Consider the following 16,606-nt stretch of genomic DNA (forward strand, 5'->3'; position numbering starts at 1 on the left):
TGCCCGCGGGCCGGGAGGTGAAGCCCACCCGAGGGGCTGCGCTGCACCAGCCGAGGTCTCATCCCTTCTGCCCCCTCTGACAGTGTGGAGGTGCTGGGATGAGCGCGTGGGATGTTCGCTCTGGTAGCACGGAATGGGGTTTGAATCCCTCAGGTTAACACGTGTGTGAAAAGCGCCAGCCACTTGGTTTTTAAAATTTTTAAAGTTTAATAATAATAAAATGGTTATAAAAATAGTAATACAACTAGAGTAATAAAGTTTAGACTTAGGACAGTTACAAGACAATAAAAAGCAAAGAATTACGGACGTCCGGATGCTCTCAGACACCAAGTCACGAAAAGCATGCCTTGTGAATAAAGGAATAACCTTAAAAGCAATAGCCTGTTGCATATTCATATATCTTTCATGGTTATGCATACATTCTATTTAAAACTAGAACTCTGTCTGTTGTATGTCAACAGTTTCTTTTAATCCCCAAGGCATCTTCGAGTTTGAGCAAGGCCTGAAGAAATTAGTTTCTTCTGATAAGAAAACCATAAATTCCTTTTCTTTGGAAGATTTCGGTGTTCCTTGAAGCGAGTAACTCATTCCTAAAAAAAAAAAAAACTCCCCCAACATACATAGTCTCTATTTTAACATTATGTTGGAACCTAAAACTATCTTTAACACACTACTAAAGAGAATTAATACAGCATAACTTTCTAACATTACACGTATAATATTCATTGTAATATTTGTGAAAAGCCAATTATGAAATAGCATTTTTCACACATGGATCCGCGTTTCCCATGCCTCGGGAGCTGCAGCAGCATGTCCTGGAGCTGTTGCAGGCAGGGAATGTGTTCAGTATCTTTGAAGATGAAGGAAGCCTGAGTGGAGATCACAGAATTGTAAAATATCCAGAGCTGGAAGGGACCCACAGGGATCATCCAGTCCAACTCCTGGCCCTGCACAGGACAAGCCCAAAATCCCACCCTGAGCCTGAGAGCTCCAAATGCTCCCTGAACTCTGTCAGGCTCGGTGCCCTGACCACTGCCTGGGGAGCCATAAATTTTCATGTATTCCCTCCCTGCTTAGTCAGGAACACCCAGCTGTGTTGAAATCCCATTCCTTGAAGGAAACAAAACGCCTGCGGTGCAAGTGAAAGCAAAACAGACCTGAACTTCACACATTCCCCTCCCAGCTGAGATCACCATCGTGTCCAGCCAGCTCTTCCTTCCTGCCTTCCCTCTGTGACCTTCCCCAGGTCACCCGATCCCAACAGCAGATTTGCCCTCTCTGTGAAACAAGGACAATACATTCCACTTGAAAACATTCTGGACTTGAAAAATTAAATATTTTGGAACCTTATTATTGCTGTCGAGCAGAAACTTTTATTTCCCAGCTCAGTGGTTGCCTAATGCTGTCAGTACCACTTGGAGAACTCCCTCTTTTTCATCAGTTTTAACCCCCAAAATGTTTTTTGAACAGATCTTCGTTGTCTGGTCAGAACACCGAACCTGTTTTTGGTACAGTGTGTGCTCCTTTGGGCTCCGGGAATTGGCTTTTAAGTGTTCCTGTCACGCGTGGGGACAGATCTGTCACACGGCGCAAGAACTCTCAAAACCAAGTGTGTTTTCTGCAGAAAAATCACCATTTTACGTGTGTCCCCAGATGTACCCACCGCCTCTGCATAGAGGGACGGGCATGGGGAGGCAGCGGGCGGGGGACTGGGTATCCCAAAGACTGCCAGCGAGGGAAACTGAGGCAGGCAGGCAGGGAGGGGAAGGGCAGCGGGGCTGGGGCAGCCTTAGGGCGGGCGGCTGCGCTGTCGCAGGGCGCTTGTGCCGCTTTAGGGCGGTGCCGGCGCTCCGGGCTCGCCAGGCACCGGGAAGAGGAACTGGGCTTTGCACTGCCGGGTCGGGCCGAGCTCCGCGCCGGCCCCGCCGCCCGCCCGCCGCCGCTCCGCGCCCGCTGCCGGCGAGGGATGGGGCGGGGACGGGGAGGTCGCGCTGGGGGCCAGGACCAGCCTTTGCATCCCCCCCGAGCCCCCCGGCAGCCCCGCCGCTCCCCCTCGCACCCCCCAGCCGCTCCTTCCCTCTGCTGCAAAGGGATGCGCTTGGCAGGGCTGCCCGCTGCCTCGGTGCGTGCTTGAAATAGAGGCATCCCCCCCCTTTGCTTGGAGAGCCCCCCCAGCTCTGCTCTGAGCCCCCTATTCCTGACCCAAGCCCCCCCATCTGCTTCTTGGAGGCCTCATCGCCTGCTCGAAGCCACATCCCCTTCCTCAAACTCCCCAGTCACTTCCTCAAGCCCTTATCCCCTTCCCTGAGCCCCCTTCCCCTGCTCCAAGGCTCTATCCCCTCTCCCAAGCCCCCATCCCCTTCCTCAAGCTCCCCAGTCACTTCCTCAAGCCCTTATCCCCTTCCCTGAGCCCCCTTCCCCTGCTCCAAGGCTCTATCCCCTCTCCCAAGCCCCCATCCCCTTCCTTGGGCTCCCTTTCCCTGCTCCAAGCCCCTATCCCCTTCCCTGAGCCCCCTCCTCCGAGCCTCCCTTCCCCTTGTTCAAGTCCCCCATCCCTTTCCTTGACCCTCCATTCCCTGCCCCAACCTCCATCCCCTGCCCTGAACCTGCTTCCCTGAGCCTCCCATTCCCTTCCCTGAGCCCCTTTCCCCAAATCCCCCATCCCCTTTCCCCAGATCCCCCATCCCCTGCCCCAAATCCCTCTCCACGATGATTTTGCTGAGCAGCTTCCTGCACCTGCGGCCCCGGCGCTGCGGCTCCTTGGCCGGGCTGGGCAGGGGGCTCGGCCCCACAGCGGGGTCCCGCAGGGCTCTGCGGGTGCTGGTGGACATGGACGGGGTGCTGGCTGACTTCGAGGGAGGCTTCCTGAAGAAATTCAGGGCCAGGTACCCCGACAAGCCCTACATTGCCCTGGAGGACCGGAGGGGCTTCTGGGTGTCGGAGCAGTACGGGCGCCTGGGACCCGAGCTGAGTGTGAGTTGTGCTTCCCCCGGCTCCACGCGTGGCTTGTCCCCCTCAGGGACCCTCTGACCCCCAGCTCGTGAGGGCAGTGCTGGGAAAGGCTGTGGGGGCCACCAAAAAGCTCCCACAGCAACACAGGAGGGCTTCCAGCAGTGGGTTTTTTCCCCCAGAAATCTGGCCCTTTTTTTGTGCATGTCTGTGTGTTGCTTAGAATCCTAGAATGGGTTGGGTTGATAAGGACCTTAAAGACCTCCTCGTTCCAACCCCCTGTTATGGGGAGGGATATCTTCCATTAGATCAGAATGATATGATGGCCTAGTGGACTTCTTTTCTGCATGCCTGGACGGTGACAGATGCAAGGAAAGGGGGTATTTCAGAATATCTGACTTGAAATACCCCAGATTGTATAGGTGGGTTTTTCTAGCTCTGATTTGGATTGGTGCCATTCCTAGATGGATTATTTAGCTCCTCAAGAGCAATGTGAGGGGTGGGATGCAGCAGAGCAGATCAGAACAAACCATGCAATTGATGCTTTATTTGAGGTCTTACTTAAAACAACCCAAGCCCTCCCATGCCAGAGATTATTATATTCATTTTAATAATTAAAGCTTAAAAGCAGAAGCTCTCTCAATATTGTAATTTAGCATTCAGCAAGAGGCTGACTGCTGTTAAGAGTTGGTTTCTGCCTCTGCAAGTTTCCCATCCCAGTGGATGTCTGTGGTCTCATCCATGGATTGCAGTTGCACTGGCTGAAATGTGTTATGGTAAATAAAAGTGTGCCTGTTGTTAGGATTATGATGGTTACAGGGAAAGGAGTGAGAATAAGGTCCAGGGCTCTCCCATGGGCAAAGTCCTAAACAATTTGATGAGCTGAAGGAATAAAGTGTCCTTCCAGGCTGGGAGTGGTGAGAGGGAAGTGCAGGACATCAATTGTGCAGTAAAGCAGCTGCTCAAACCCCTGCTTGGCAGTGTTAACACACGATAACAATTTTTTTTTCTTTCTTGATCGTAACTACTTTGGATGTGTTAAATGAAGTGAACTCATCTTGTGTCTGCTGTGATAATGTAAAACCACCAAAACCTTGGGCTGAACAAGTAGAAAAACTTGCACTATCTGACCTCAGGGCAGTCCTGGTTTTCATGTGGTTCCTCCTGTAATGTACCTGTATTTTAAGTGATCTCATGGAGACAAACAGGCCAGACAGCACCTGTGCCTGAACAGCATTATGGTAGAGCAGGGCCACCAGGCCATGTCAGCTGGATCCATGTGGATCCATCCCTTTGGATGGGTTTGGTTTGGATCTGGATAATTTCTGGTGTTTGGCTTTACAGGAGGGTGCAGCTCCCTCTGTGTGTGGGGCTGCAGAGGCAAAACCAAAACCAAGCCTGCTTTTTGGGGTTTGTTTGTTTGTTTGTTTGTTTTGGTGGGGTTTTTTGTTTGTTTTTTGGTTTGGTTTGGGCTTTTTTTTGTTTGTTTGGTTTTGTTTTGTTTTGTTTTGTTTTTGTTCCAGAGCATCTCCAATCTGAATTGTATGGGGTGGGGAGCAGAGGGCAGGGGGGGTGAGCAGGAGGGACTGAAGCTGGTGGTGCTCCCCCTGCTTTCTCTGTCCTAGCAAAGGGTGAGGAGGATGCACATGCAGAAAAAATTGCAATAAGTGCAGTAACCTCTTGCTTTCCCCTCACAGGAGAAAGCTATCAGCATCTGGGAATCCAAGAACTTCTTCATCGAGCTGGACCCACTCCCTGGGGCTGTGGAAGCTGTGAAACAAATGGCAAATTTGGCAGAGTGAGTATGAACCTGCGTGTGGGGATGGACAGAGGAGCAGCTGTGTCTTCACATCCACCTCTTGGCAGAAGTGCTGATACAACAACAGCATTAAAAATAAATATCTCCCAGCCATCAGAGAAGGGAGGGGAGAGAGGGCTTTGACTCCTGGAGCAGCCACCTAGAACATCAGCCATGTGCAGCCTCTTCCTTCAGTCTCTGCTCCCAGCAAAGGTCGTGAAAAGGGGAATATGATTGTGGGATTCTGTGAGATGGGGGATTAATGTCTTAAATCTGTTTGATCTGTGTGTGGTGGATGGTTGGCTTTGGGCTGCTGCCTGCTCTGGCTCAGAATGACACTCTGCCCCTGTTTTTCTCCCCGTGGCAGCACTGATGTGTTCATCTGCACGAGCCCAATCAAGAAGTACCGGTACTGCCCTTATGAGAAGGTGAGCAGGCCCAAATCTCAGCTCTCTGTCCCATCCACACTGCCCAGTGAAATGTGTCTGACCCCTGCATACCTCTGGCTGTAAAATTTACCTGTTCCATCCATTTGCATGCACTGAGGCTCTTGGTCTTAGTCTTTCATCCTGACATCAAAAGCTGCTTGGCTTTCAAATAACTTTTACTCCAGCAGCATCCAAATCCGTCCCACTAATGAACTTATTAAGAGACATATCCTCCCTGTGTGGGGGCCAGGGCTGCTTCCACTCCACCAAGCACCCCCTGCCCCATCCATCAGCCTTCCCTGAGCTCACCAACCATCTCTTGCCTTCCAGTATGCCTGGGTGGAGAAACACTTTGGCCCCGAATTTCTTGAGCAGATTGTTTTGACACGAGATAAGACGGTGGTTTCTGCTGATCTGCTTATAGACGACAGACCTGATATAACAGGTAAGAGGTGAGGGTGAAACAGTGGCTGGAGGCAGCCAGGCATGGATGTTTGATTTTTGTAACTTTGGGGTCTTCATGTTGAAGTCAAATCAACTTCAGTGTCTCACAGAGTTGTCCAGACCACTGACCTTCCCTCCCTTGCAGGGGCAGAGCAGAACCCCACCTGGGAGCACGTGCTCTTCACTGCCTGCCACAACAAACACCTGCAGCTGAAGCCGCCCAGCCGCCGGCTGCACTCCTGGGCTGACGACTGGAAGGCCATTCTGGACAGCAAACGCCTCCCACCTGGCCAGGCCACCTAAACACCAGCCCCCCGTGGCCACCTGGGGCTGCAGCCACCTGCCTGTGTCCCTGTGCAGTCCTGCTGAAGGCCAGGATGGACAGACAGACAGACAGACACTGTCCCTGCTGCAGAGAGGAAGAGGAAGGGGAGCTGAAGCGCCACGGTCACCTGGACTTGAAAAATAGACCCCAGCCCAGCCCTGCCACAAGGGAGCAACAGCAGGATTGTGCCTGTGGACCTGACAGCCTGGCTCCTGGGGTCTCTGTGCTGCATCTGCACCCCCACAGAGCCAGCCCAACGTTGGACAAGGTCACCCTCAGCGTGTCACTGCCCTTGCCTGGTGCGCTGCGTGGCACAGACCAGCTCTGCATCCTCTCCTCCACGTTATGGTCAGGGATCGTGTGTGGTTTGTTTAATCCTTGCAAGGTTTCATCCCAAGGGCTGCCTCAGGAGATCTTTCCCCATGGCAGTGCCTGGATCTGGGGAGAGGGGTGGCTGGAAGGGCAGGGAGAGCAGGCAGGGGCTGTCCAGGCTGTCCCTGTGTTGGTGGAGAATTGTCACAAGCACATCCGTGGATGCTGTTTGCAGTGCTCATGTGCTGCAAGGGAAGACATCAGGGGATGTTGCTGTTAAAGGCTGGGCAGCTGTGCTGGTTTTAGCCAGGGCAGAATTAATTTTCTTCACAGAAAATAGAGCCCTGTACAAGCTGCTGTAAAAAAAATTAACTCTACCCTGGCCAAAACCAGCACAGGAGAGGTGCCCACGAGTTGTACCACAGGGCAGTTTGTTCTGCTGCTCCACCACAGTCCCAGCCCTGGATGTCTGGGGACAGAGCGTGCTGCCAGCCCCACTGCCTTGGCTCTGGGCCCCTGCAGAGAGGTGTTCAGTGCCTGGCTGGTGCAAAGGGGTCACAGCACACACAGCTGGACCAGCCCCCTCTGCCAGGGGACAGTGCCGGGGCTCCTGAGCTCTGGGAGCAGCCAGCACTGCTGGGAAGCTGCAGTTGGCCACCAAAAAGGGAGGGTTTAGAGCAAGGGGCAGCTCCAAGAGGAGTGTTTTTTGCATAGCTGTGCCCACATCCTCTTCCTCACTTGTTTGTCTCATTTTTGCTTCTCTGAGCCCACAGCAGTCCGGCCTTGGAACTTCAGCCACTTGTCTGGCAGGAGAAATCTGCTGCTCCTGGCCCCAGAGAGACATCCCAGCTGCTGGGAGAGCCTGGCATCCCCTCCCTGCCTGTGACACTGCCACAGGGCAGCCACAGCCCGGCTGTCCCCAGTGGGAGCTGGTGCTGGGCCACCCCAGGGATGAGCTGGGTGTGTCACTGCTGACACCACAGAGGCCATCGGGCCCTGCTGCTGTGTGTCCCCACTCTGTCCAGGATCCCACTGCCCTCCTGGCCCAAGGACTTGCTGGCTGCAGCAGTAAAATTCCCCACTTGGACACATAACCACACAGGCAGAGGTGGCAACCAGGGCTTGGCCAGGGTTTGCTATCCTGCACCCTTTTCACACCTTTGCTTTGCCTCTCTGCTCTCCTGTGGGACCCCATCAACAAAAGGACATGAACTTAAAGCTGCATAACCAACAAATAATGTAATTCAGCAGTAGCAGCCAGACCCCTCCTGTATCCAGAACCTGGAGGGTTCTGGATTTGGTGCTTTGGATCCTGTGCCTTCCCTGGGTGCTGCAGGGCCAGGGATGGGGCCTGTGTTGACTTAGGGCTTGCCCTATTTCTTGGGATGGGGGGAGTTTACAAAGTTAGCATGATTAGCCCAGGGCAGTGGGACTTATATACCACAAGCATATTTTTTTCTTTCTTTCTTTCTTTTTTTTTTTTTTTTTTTTTTTTCTTTTTTCTATTTTTCTTTCCTGTTTAAACCACTGTGTGCTTCTCTGGGCAGTGGGTTTGGTTTGGAGGGGTCTATTTAGGATGTGCAGCTGCCTGAGGTGCAGCCTCCTGCCAAGAGCTGGCTGGAGGGTTTGCAGGCTGGGAACTGGGACAGTGTGGGAGCACCATGGGCAGCTGCTGCAGCTGCTGAACATCAGGAACCCTTTGGCTCCACCAGACCTCCACCAGCTGTTGGCCCCTCTGTGCAGCCTCATGGGGTCCAAGCTGGTTTTTTACTAAAGGTACCATGTAAATATGAGCTGCCCAAGCTCCCCAGAGCCTTCACCCTGCTTATTGAGCCAAAATGAGCTGGCACATCTCTCCAGCAGCTGCCCAAACCTGTCATCTTCCCCCGAGGCTGGGGCAGACCCAAGGGATGTGGCTCTCTGGGGCCAGCAGGACTTTTCCCCATGGTGAGATGTGATGCCAGAGATAGATACACCACACCAAATATACTTGAAAACAGAGCTGGAGTTTCTCATGCCTGAGGCTCCAGCTCTATGCACAGAGATCCTGAGCTGGTAGCTGCACAGTTTGCTCCCACACTCGGGACCAGGAGGTGACTCCATCGGCCGTTTGTCATTCAAGCCTGTCTGTGTCCAGCTGAGATACACAGAGCTTTTGTTTTTGAATGTACATCCATAAACCCGAGGCAAATGAGAAGCACTGCAATAAACACTGGGTTGTTTGGCATCCAGCTGCCTAGAAATGGAGTTTGGGGTTTGCAGTTTCCCACCTGTGACTCTGTGTGGGGATGGGGGGTGTTTCATGTCCAGAAAACCTGCAACCAGCCTTGCTGCCCTCGCAGTGCCCTCACCCTGTTAGACACAGTCCCTGTGGGCAGAAATAAAGCCAAGGGGTGGTTTGGGGTAGAGTTTATCTTCCTAAAGATCTTTTATAATAAATAAAGCTGTGAAGTGTGTGTCCTGTTGGGCCACAGAGCAGAAGCTATAAAAGGGGCTGGGACTGCTGTGGGATGTCTCTCCCTGGGATTTTATGCCTTACCCATCACTGCTGGCTGCTCCACATCCACCCACTCCTGTGAGGTGTCTGTGGACTCCCCTGCCTGCTGTGGGACTGTGCCATGAGAATCCCAGTGCATGACCAGAACCTGCAATGCCACAGCCCTGCTGGACACATGGGACCAGAGCCAGGGAGGGAGGACTGTGGGACCATCCCAGCAGGGCTGGGAAAATCAGGATCACAGGACAGAACCTGATTCTGTGCTCCTTGTACTGGTGTGGCTCCAGGATGTTGGATGTAACAAGGGGTTACCAGGTCACATCTGGAGCTGGGACACCAAGGGACTCCTGGCCAGCATGGGGACAAGGTGATTCAGCTGCCAGCTCAAACAGAACTGGCTGTACACCTCCCCAGGATGCTGCTGTGGGGTTCATAAAGCCGCTCCAGGGCTGGTTGAACAACAAGCATCTCTCTGCCCTCCCAGCTGCTTTTTGGGCCTTCCTGGCAGCAGACATTGGGCCACAGCTCTTCCTCCATCCCCACTACCCTCACCCTGCACGGGAGGTCCCAGCTCCCCAGAGGAGAGCCCAGGGATGGAGGCAGAGGGTTTGACATCAGCTCTGCCCTGAGCTGGGGCTGCTGGAAGAGGGCATGGGGACCAGGATCATGTTTCCAGTAGGAAATGGGGCAAGTTGGAGGGACTGCATCCTGATGGAGCATGATGAACTCCTGATCTGCAGCTGGGTCTCTTCTGCCATGCTCTCCTACATGCCTTTTTTCCCCTTGAAAAGCCTCAGGTTGCAGATATCACATAAATTCCAGGTGCTAAGGAGTCTCCAAAGCAGGAAGAGGCAGAGAGGAGGGGTAAGGAGATGGTGCACAGGGCACAGAGCAGTGCTCAAGGTGCTGGTGGGAGCCTTTGCACCCAGGATGGGCAGGAGCTGCTGGACAAATGTGCAAACCCTCACCCCCCTCAGGGGATTCCCACCTGAGAGCATCCCACTTCTCCCCAGTCCGAGCTGGCCCAAGGCCCTGGCAGGGTGGGAACAAGTGATGCTCGCCCCTGGGTCCTGGAAGCAGTCGCCAGTGGGTGCTCATTAGCTCGGGTGCTCATTAGCTCGGGTGCTCATTAGCTCGTGCTCATGCTGGCCACTGCCCAAATAAGTCGGAGCAGTGTGAAATCCCAGCGGAGGGGAGCCAGGAATGCCGGGGCCAGCCGGGGCCAGCCCTGACGCAAGGGCAGCGGGTGGCGGGGGACAAAGGCAGGGCAGGGACGGGGCTGGAGGGAGGGGGAGCCACCCAAATTCGCAGCAGGAGAGGAAGCGATGGAGCAGCTGGAGGCAGCTGGATGGGCTTTGCTCCTGCCACCGCGCCCAGTTTCAGGAGAGGAGCGGGATGGTGCCCCAGGGTCACTGCTGGCACCAGGATTTGGAGGCCGGCGGTGCCAAGGCGGTGTGGGCAGGGCATCCATGTGGATGGGATGTGGATGGAAGAGGAATATCCACTAGAGGGGACTGTGTGATCGCGTGTGGAGCGCTCTGCTGCCAGCCTGCGCTCCCACCGTGTGCCAGTCCTCCTTCTAGCCCAGCCCAGTGCCCTCCGCGTCCCTCCCGCTGGGCACTGCACCGGAGGCACCGATCACCGGGACCGGGTGATGCACCAGGGGGTACCAAGGGGCAGCCACAGCCTCCAGGAAAATCAGATAATCATTGAATGGTTCGGGCTGGAAGGGATCTTAAAAACCACCTCATTGCAACCCATGGGCAGGGACACCTTCAGCTATTCCAGGTTGCTCCAAGTGCCATCCAACCTGGCCTTGGACACTTCCAGGATGGGGAAATGTTCTGGGGTGGCCTCCACCAGCTGCTGAGCCTCCTCCCAACCACTTGCTCTCTCTCCAGCTGGATGGGGCAGAGAATGGGATGGGCAAAAACATGAATGATTTGTGGGTTAGAAGATGAACTAGGCACCTATAGGGTCCATATAGAAAATATTGCTGGAAAAATCACAGGCTGAAGGCCCTTGACAGCCCAGGGCATCCCTCCTTCCCCTGCTCAGCTCTGCCCCTGCTTTCCCAGCTCTCCCAGGGATTGCTCATCCTGGCCCTGAAAGCCTGAAATCCCCCAAGGAGCTGGAACATGACTTTGCCTTTTCCTTTTGCTCACTCTGAAGCCAGAATCTGTTCTGGGGAGCAGAGTGGGGGAGATCTGCCAGTGGGGAGGACAGGGGGACTGGGGTGGTTCCTGGTGGGTTTTGCTGGTCCTTCCCTTCTCCCCCAGCACCATGGAATTATTTCCCTCGTGGCTGGATTAATGGGATTTGCTTCTCAATTTGTGCACAGGGACTTGAGTAATGTACTCCCCAGAGAGAAATCAACTTCCCTTGGCCCAGCAGTGCTGGGGAGGCCAGACCAGAGCCCACATGATAGGCTGCACTGGCTTTCTCCTGTCCTTTAAGGCTCCACACACATTAAGCCCGTCCTCCTGGCAAAAATCTTGCAAAATGTTTATTTGTGACTATGTTAACAAACATGCCTGGGGAACATGTTGTATTCAGACGTGAGCATGTCACCTTCTCCCTGCCTTCCCTGGGGCCAGGACTGTGGGCAGTGAGGGGCCAGGGCTCAGAGCTGCCAAAATCCAGCTGACGCTGCACTCGGAGCACCGCCGGGACCAGCAACCCCGAGCACGAGGCCACCTCGCCTGCTGCTCCCACCAACCACCAAACCTGCCAGCAACATCCCACCAGTGCCTTTTTCCTGGAGGTTCCCAGCTCTTGGCTTTTTCCTGGAGGTCCCCAGCTCATGGATGCAGCTGGGGGAAGGGTCTGACCTCGTGGAACCCTGGTGTCCTGCAGCCAGAGGGACACGAGGGCTCCAGGGATCCTGTCCAGCTCTGTAAACACCCGTCATAGGGGAGGGCACTGCTCTCAGGACACACCATGGGCAGAGACCAGTGGAGCTGAGCTGGCACACCCCACACCACCCTGAGCTCATCCCTATCCCTCACCTGTCCACTCCTCCTCAGCTGGTGGGTGCCAGCAATGATCCTGGGATGGAGAAGGTGCCTGGAGAAACGGTGCTGCGCCTCTCCCAGAACAGACTCACCCTGAACACATACTGTTCTAAACTCTAACTTGCCAGATTTGGGGTGAACTTGTGTCTGGGTTCAATACTCCTTGCATCTGAATCTGCTTTCAGCATCTCCAGGTAACCAGGGCTGGAGCTGGGTCTGTTTTCCTGAGATCCAGGGGAGGGAGATGAGCACCAATTACTGAAGGGCTGTAGTTCAGGTACTGGGTGAGAGCATTTGAGGGTCTACGGAGATATAATCAAGCCTGTGAGCCCCTGTGTGCCCATGGCATTTTTCCTTCACACCATCCTAGTGGGAGCCTCAGTTGGGCGGCACCTGTGCTGCGTTCACATCCATCTGGTGAGTCACCCACCAGCTCCTGGAGATGCCTTCAAAACCCCAGAGGGCTCAGGGAAACCCAAAAGTGCTGGGAGATGCACTGGCAGCAGCTGTAGAGGCTGGGAGTTGGCTTCTGTTTAGTAAAAGTGAGGCAAGAGGGCCCTGTTGTGAGCACCACGGGACATGTGAGGACAGGGAGCAGCTCCTGCTGCATGGGCTGAGCCCTTCCCAGCAGAAGGGATGGGAAAGGCAGGGACTTGGTGCTGCAAAGCACCTGAACACCACACTGCTGCCACCCAGGCAAGGCTCAGCTCTGTCACCAGGGTTGGAACTGAATGATCTTTAAGGTTCCAACCCTGACCATTTTGTGATGTCACTGCTGAAGGCACCATGCAGGTGTGGCAGCAGCCAGTCCCAGCTCTCAGCCAGCTCCCCATCTCGGTGGGACTGGGATCCCTGGTGCCTGTGTTACCCTTTCTGTGCCCACCTGCACGAGGCTTTTGGCCGGGCACCAGCTGGGAACCCCCTGGCTCAATGCCCCAGACCTGCTCCCTTCCCCTCCCAGTCACAGCCATGCCAGGTAATGACTGCACGAGCCCTGAGGAACAATCTTTGAAGCTTTCCAGGTGTTACCACCCCTCCTCTTTCAGGCATCTCCTTTGCTCTCAATCCCAGGCCCTCTGGCTCTCACAGCCTTTGGAAAAGCAAACTCGTGCCTTGGGTGCCTGTTTTATAACAGATTTTCCTTTTTCAGTTTAGCAGAGCAGTCTCACAGCTGTGCTTCCTGCTCAGGCATCTTGTGCACCTCCTTTTTTATCTCAGGGAAAGTGCTCCTGGGTGGCTCCTGGGGACAGGCACGGGTGCCAGTGGCAGCCTCAGCCACCCTCAGAGCACAGGGGATGTTTTGGGACTGATTCCCTGCCCTAGGGCCAGTTCATTCTCTTCAGGACATGCCAGTCTGCAGGGAAATGTCTGGCTATCAACATCACTGGCATCTCCTCACTCCAAAACTGATCTCTGGGTTACCCACAACCATTCAGATTATGAAGATGGAGGCACAGAATATGTTCTAGCTCCTTCCTGAATCGTGGGGTATATATATATATATCCCCACACCTAAGGGATAAAATAGGGAGCTGAGTGTTTCACCCTGCCCAGCATGGGCAGAGCTCAGCTTTGTAATGGGAATTCATAAAAAGAGACTACAAGGAGTCCACAAAAAAAGACAAAGCTTCATTTCTACTCCTCCTGGTGTGGCCACAGGGCAGAGATCTCCGTGGACAGGGCTTTTGACAGTGTTCTGTGGCAAAAAAGGGTTTCAGAAGTGCCCAGACCTTTAGGGCTGTATGTTCCCAAGAAGCCATAAACCCTCCTGCACCTGTCCCCCCAAATCTGCAGCACTGCAGCCGCAGCCATGACCCAGAACCCACCCAGCCCTAGGGACCCTGTTTTCCACCCTGTCCTGCTTTGCAGTGTGCTTGTGGGACACTTCAGACGTGCCTGGAGGAGCGTTTCTGGCCCAGCACCTGCTCTCCCCACGCAGCATTGTTTCCCCAAAGCCCAGGAGAGCAGCAGCAGCTCCACACAGTCTGACTCCAGCCGGCTCTGTCCTGCTCTGAGGAGGTTGTTTCATCCCAAACTAGCTAATTCTTGCTGCTTTTTTTATCCTTGCATTCGAAGGAGGGAGAACAAAACAGCCCTTGGGGTGAAGTTACCTCCTTAATTAACAAGGCTGAGAGCTTTGCAGAGATTGTGCAGACGGAGAGAAAAATAAGGAAAACTGGGCAAAACCAGAAAGGCTTGGGTTCAGTTGTCAGACCAATTAACCTAGATCCACACTCTCCCCCTGGAAGAATTGCTTGTTGCTACGTAATTGCTCAGGCCCAGCTCCTGATTGAGAGAAATTAAAATCAGACACTTAAGAAGGCAAGCTGGTGTGGAGATGGGATGCAGGAGCTGCCTGGGGAGGCCATTCACAAGATAAAACTGAGAGAGAGCCCAAGCTTAGAGGATCTTGCTGAAATCAGCATTATCTTCATCATTTGCACCACCCTGGACTCAAAACATGGCTGGGCTGGGGGATAATTTGAAAAGGCCCTGGGAGATGGTGAGAGGAGGAAAGCCCTGATTTAGTCAAGCATTTCAGCATCTGCATAATTGTGATGCAGCTGAAGGCCCAGCTCAGCTCAGTGTGGGATTTAGATGAAATATGAGGTGTTCTCAGTCAGGGACAAAGTGATTCAGGAGCTCCTTTTTCTAAAGAAAAAAATTCTTTGCAAACCCTTCTTGGCTCTTGGTATTAGGACCCACCTGCCCAGAGAAGAGGGGGAAATTCCACCGTTATAGACTTTTAAATCTACAGCTAGTGAAAAGAAAAAGCCACTAATCCTGATAAATCAGCCTAGGAAAAGCAGCCTCTGCTGTAGCTGAGCACATTCTTCCATGTGTAGGGCTGATGAGTTCACGTGCAGTGGGAAATTCAGACACAGTGTTTGGGAAAGCTCCGTGGTTTCAATATTAGCTTAAGAGTAGGCAAACATGTTTTCCTGCTGCTGAAGGAGAAGGGAATCTCCTTGTGGGAGCACTGGCCTTTCTCATCCCCTGTGGTTCCATCTGCCTATTTTTCTGCCTGGGAATTATCTGTGGAGCAAGGGAGGGCTGCAGAAAGCCCCAGGCATGGCTGCACCCCCAGCAGCACTGCACTGCTGTGCTGAGGTGTGATCACAGCTCTGCTTCCAGCTGCTCACCCTCCTGGCTCGCCCTCCTGTAATATCTGCATTTCTCCCCCCCAGGAATTTTTGGGGGGCTGTTCCTGTGTCTGGCTCGTGCTGGGCTTCAACCAAATCCCAACCAAATCCCTTGTGCTGAGCCCCATCCTTGACCAAACCCTGCTGCAATCTGTGCCTGTTGTGCAATACAAAGCAGTATCCTCAAACAAAAAAAAGTCCTGGATAGCCCAGGGACTTATCCTGGTGTTTGGTGCCTGCAGTCTCAGCCACACATGTCCCTGGAGCCAGGACAGACACCCCAAAGGGCTTTAATCCCATCTGATTTACTTTTTATTAAGGAACCAGCTGTCCCAACAAATCATAAAAACTACCACAGGCAGGGCAGCAAAGGATGGGAACAGCCCAAACCAACTCAACATCTCCAACTGGAAAACCCCAAAGACTCCAGCAACACGTGTCTAAAGGAAAACCACCAGTGCTCTGGCTGTGGCTACACCACGTGTATTTATTGACACAGAAAACAGCCGCTGTGTGTTTTCCACCTCCAGGCTCAGCCCACAGCCACCAACACCCTTCAAACATCCCTTGGTGGGATCCAGGAGAGTCTGAAGGGTCCCTCCACTCCTGGGCAGTTTCATCTGAGGCTGAAACAGGTTTAGGATTTTCCTATGAAGGCGCTGGGATTAAATTAAAGAGGATTTAAGCAGATGGTCGGTTCTCTGCTCATGGTAGTTGGCAAAATGGGAACCATATCGCTGAATTGTCTGCCTGCACTAATTAATGTTTGTGCAGAGCTCTGCGCTGCAAACCGCTGCCGACGTGCTAACTGCTATCATTAGTATTATTACTAAGCTGTTTATGCCTGTTCCAGTGCTTTCTCTCCTCATCCCCAAGGGCTTTGCCTCTTTCCTGTGCAGATGTATGGGAAGAGGAATCAGCCCTCTTGGGCTGGGGCTGGCTCTACCCCAGGCTCAGATCCCTGGTTTGGTGGTAAAACCTTCTGGCTGTGCCCACAGCTCCATGGTGAGGGCAGGAGGAGGTTCTGCCCAGGGATGGGGTTTAGCATCATCCTGCCCAGCCCTGAGTGAGGTGGTTGTTTCAGTGCCCCTCCTGATTGCAAAATGGTCTGGATGCTGCTTTCCTGCCTCCTTCATGTTCCCACAGGGAAAAGTTTTTCTGTGCTCTTAGGGGCTCTTCGCATCCTTCTCTGTCACTGCATGGCAAAGGGTTTTGTAGAGGAAGGGAGGGATCACTCATCCCTCCTAATGACCTGAGAGGAGACTGAGGAGCAGAGGAGTTCAGTGATGGATGAGCTCAGCCATGCTCCACGACAGGCCCTTGTCCCTGTGCAAGAACCGAGCAGTGACGTCTGCTGCCGCTGGCAGGAGGGACGCTGCATTCCCTACAAATAACCATCCTGCAAGGCACTGCTCTGCAAAGCTGAAGGATGGCTTCTCCCTTTCCTGCCCAGTGAAGCTTTGAGCAGAGAAGCAACTCACCAGAAATCAGGGATGCTGCCTCTGGAAAGCAGTGAAAGGACAGCCATCGACTCATGGGGGCATGGAGCAGCAAACTCCCCACAAACACACTCAAACCTCAGAGCTCAAGATCATGGAATCATGGAATGGCTTGGCTTGGAAGGGACCTTGAAGGTCATGGGGTTCTAGTCCCCTGCCATGAGCAGGGGAACTTTCCACTATCCCAGGTTGCTCCA

The 16,606-nt window shown here is 53.6% G+C and overlaps 1 protein-coding gene across 1 annotated transcript; it reads left to right on the plus strand.

Annotated features, from left to right (window-relative positions):
- The first annotated feature begins 2,055 nt into the window (after positions 1 to 2,055).
- Positions 2,056 to 8,717, plus strand: NT5M (5',3'-nucleotidase, mitochondrial). Its single transcript, XM_021550466.2, has 5 exons — positions 2,056 to 2,973; positions 4,647 to 4,747; positions 5,115 to 5,175; positions 5,506 to 5,620; positions 5,765 to 8,717. Exons 1-5 carry the CDS (start codon positions 2,710 to 2,712, stop codon positions 5,920 to 5,922), a joined length of 699 nt encoding a protein of 232 aa, XP_021406141.1. The 5' UTR covers positions 2,056 to 2,709; the 3' UTR covers positions 5,923 to 8,717.
- The last annotated feature ends 7,889 nt before the right edge of the window (positions 8,718 to 16,606 follow it).

The sequence above is a fragment of the Lonchura striata genome, chromosome 16, assembly GCF_046129695.1.
Source record: "Lonchura striata isolate bLonStr1 chromosome 16, bLonStr1.mat, whole genome shotgun sequence".
Classification (NCBI taxonomy): domain Eukaryota; kingdom Metazoa; phylum Chordata; class Aves; order Passeriformes; family Estrildidae; genus Lonchura; species Lonchura striata.

What these genes read in the sequence shown, in the direction of transcription:
- NT5M (XM_021550466.2), top strand. Translation starts at nt 2,710, where the DNA reads ATGATTTTGCTGAGCAGCTTCCTGCACCTGCGGCCCCGGCGCTGCGGC. An exon ending in GGTACTGCCCTTATGAGAAG is followed by an intron (nt 5,176 to 5,505) that starts GTGAGCAGGCCC and finishes CTTGCCTTCCAG; the next exon opens with TATGCCTGGGTGGAGAAACA. An exon ending in CGACAGACCTGATATAACAG is followed by an intron (nt 5,621 to 5,764) that starts GTAAGAGGTGAG and finishes CCTCCCTTGCAG; the next exon opens with GGGCAGAGCAGAACCCCACC.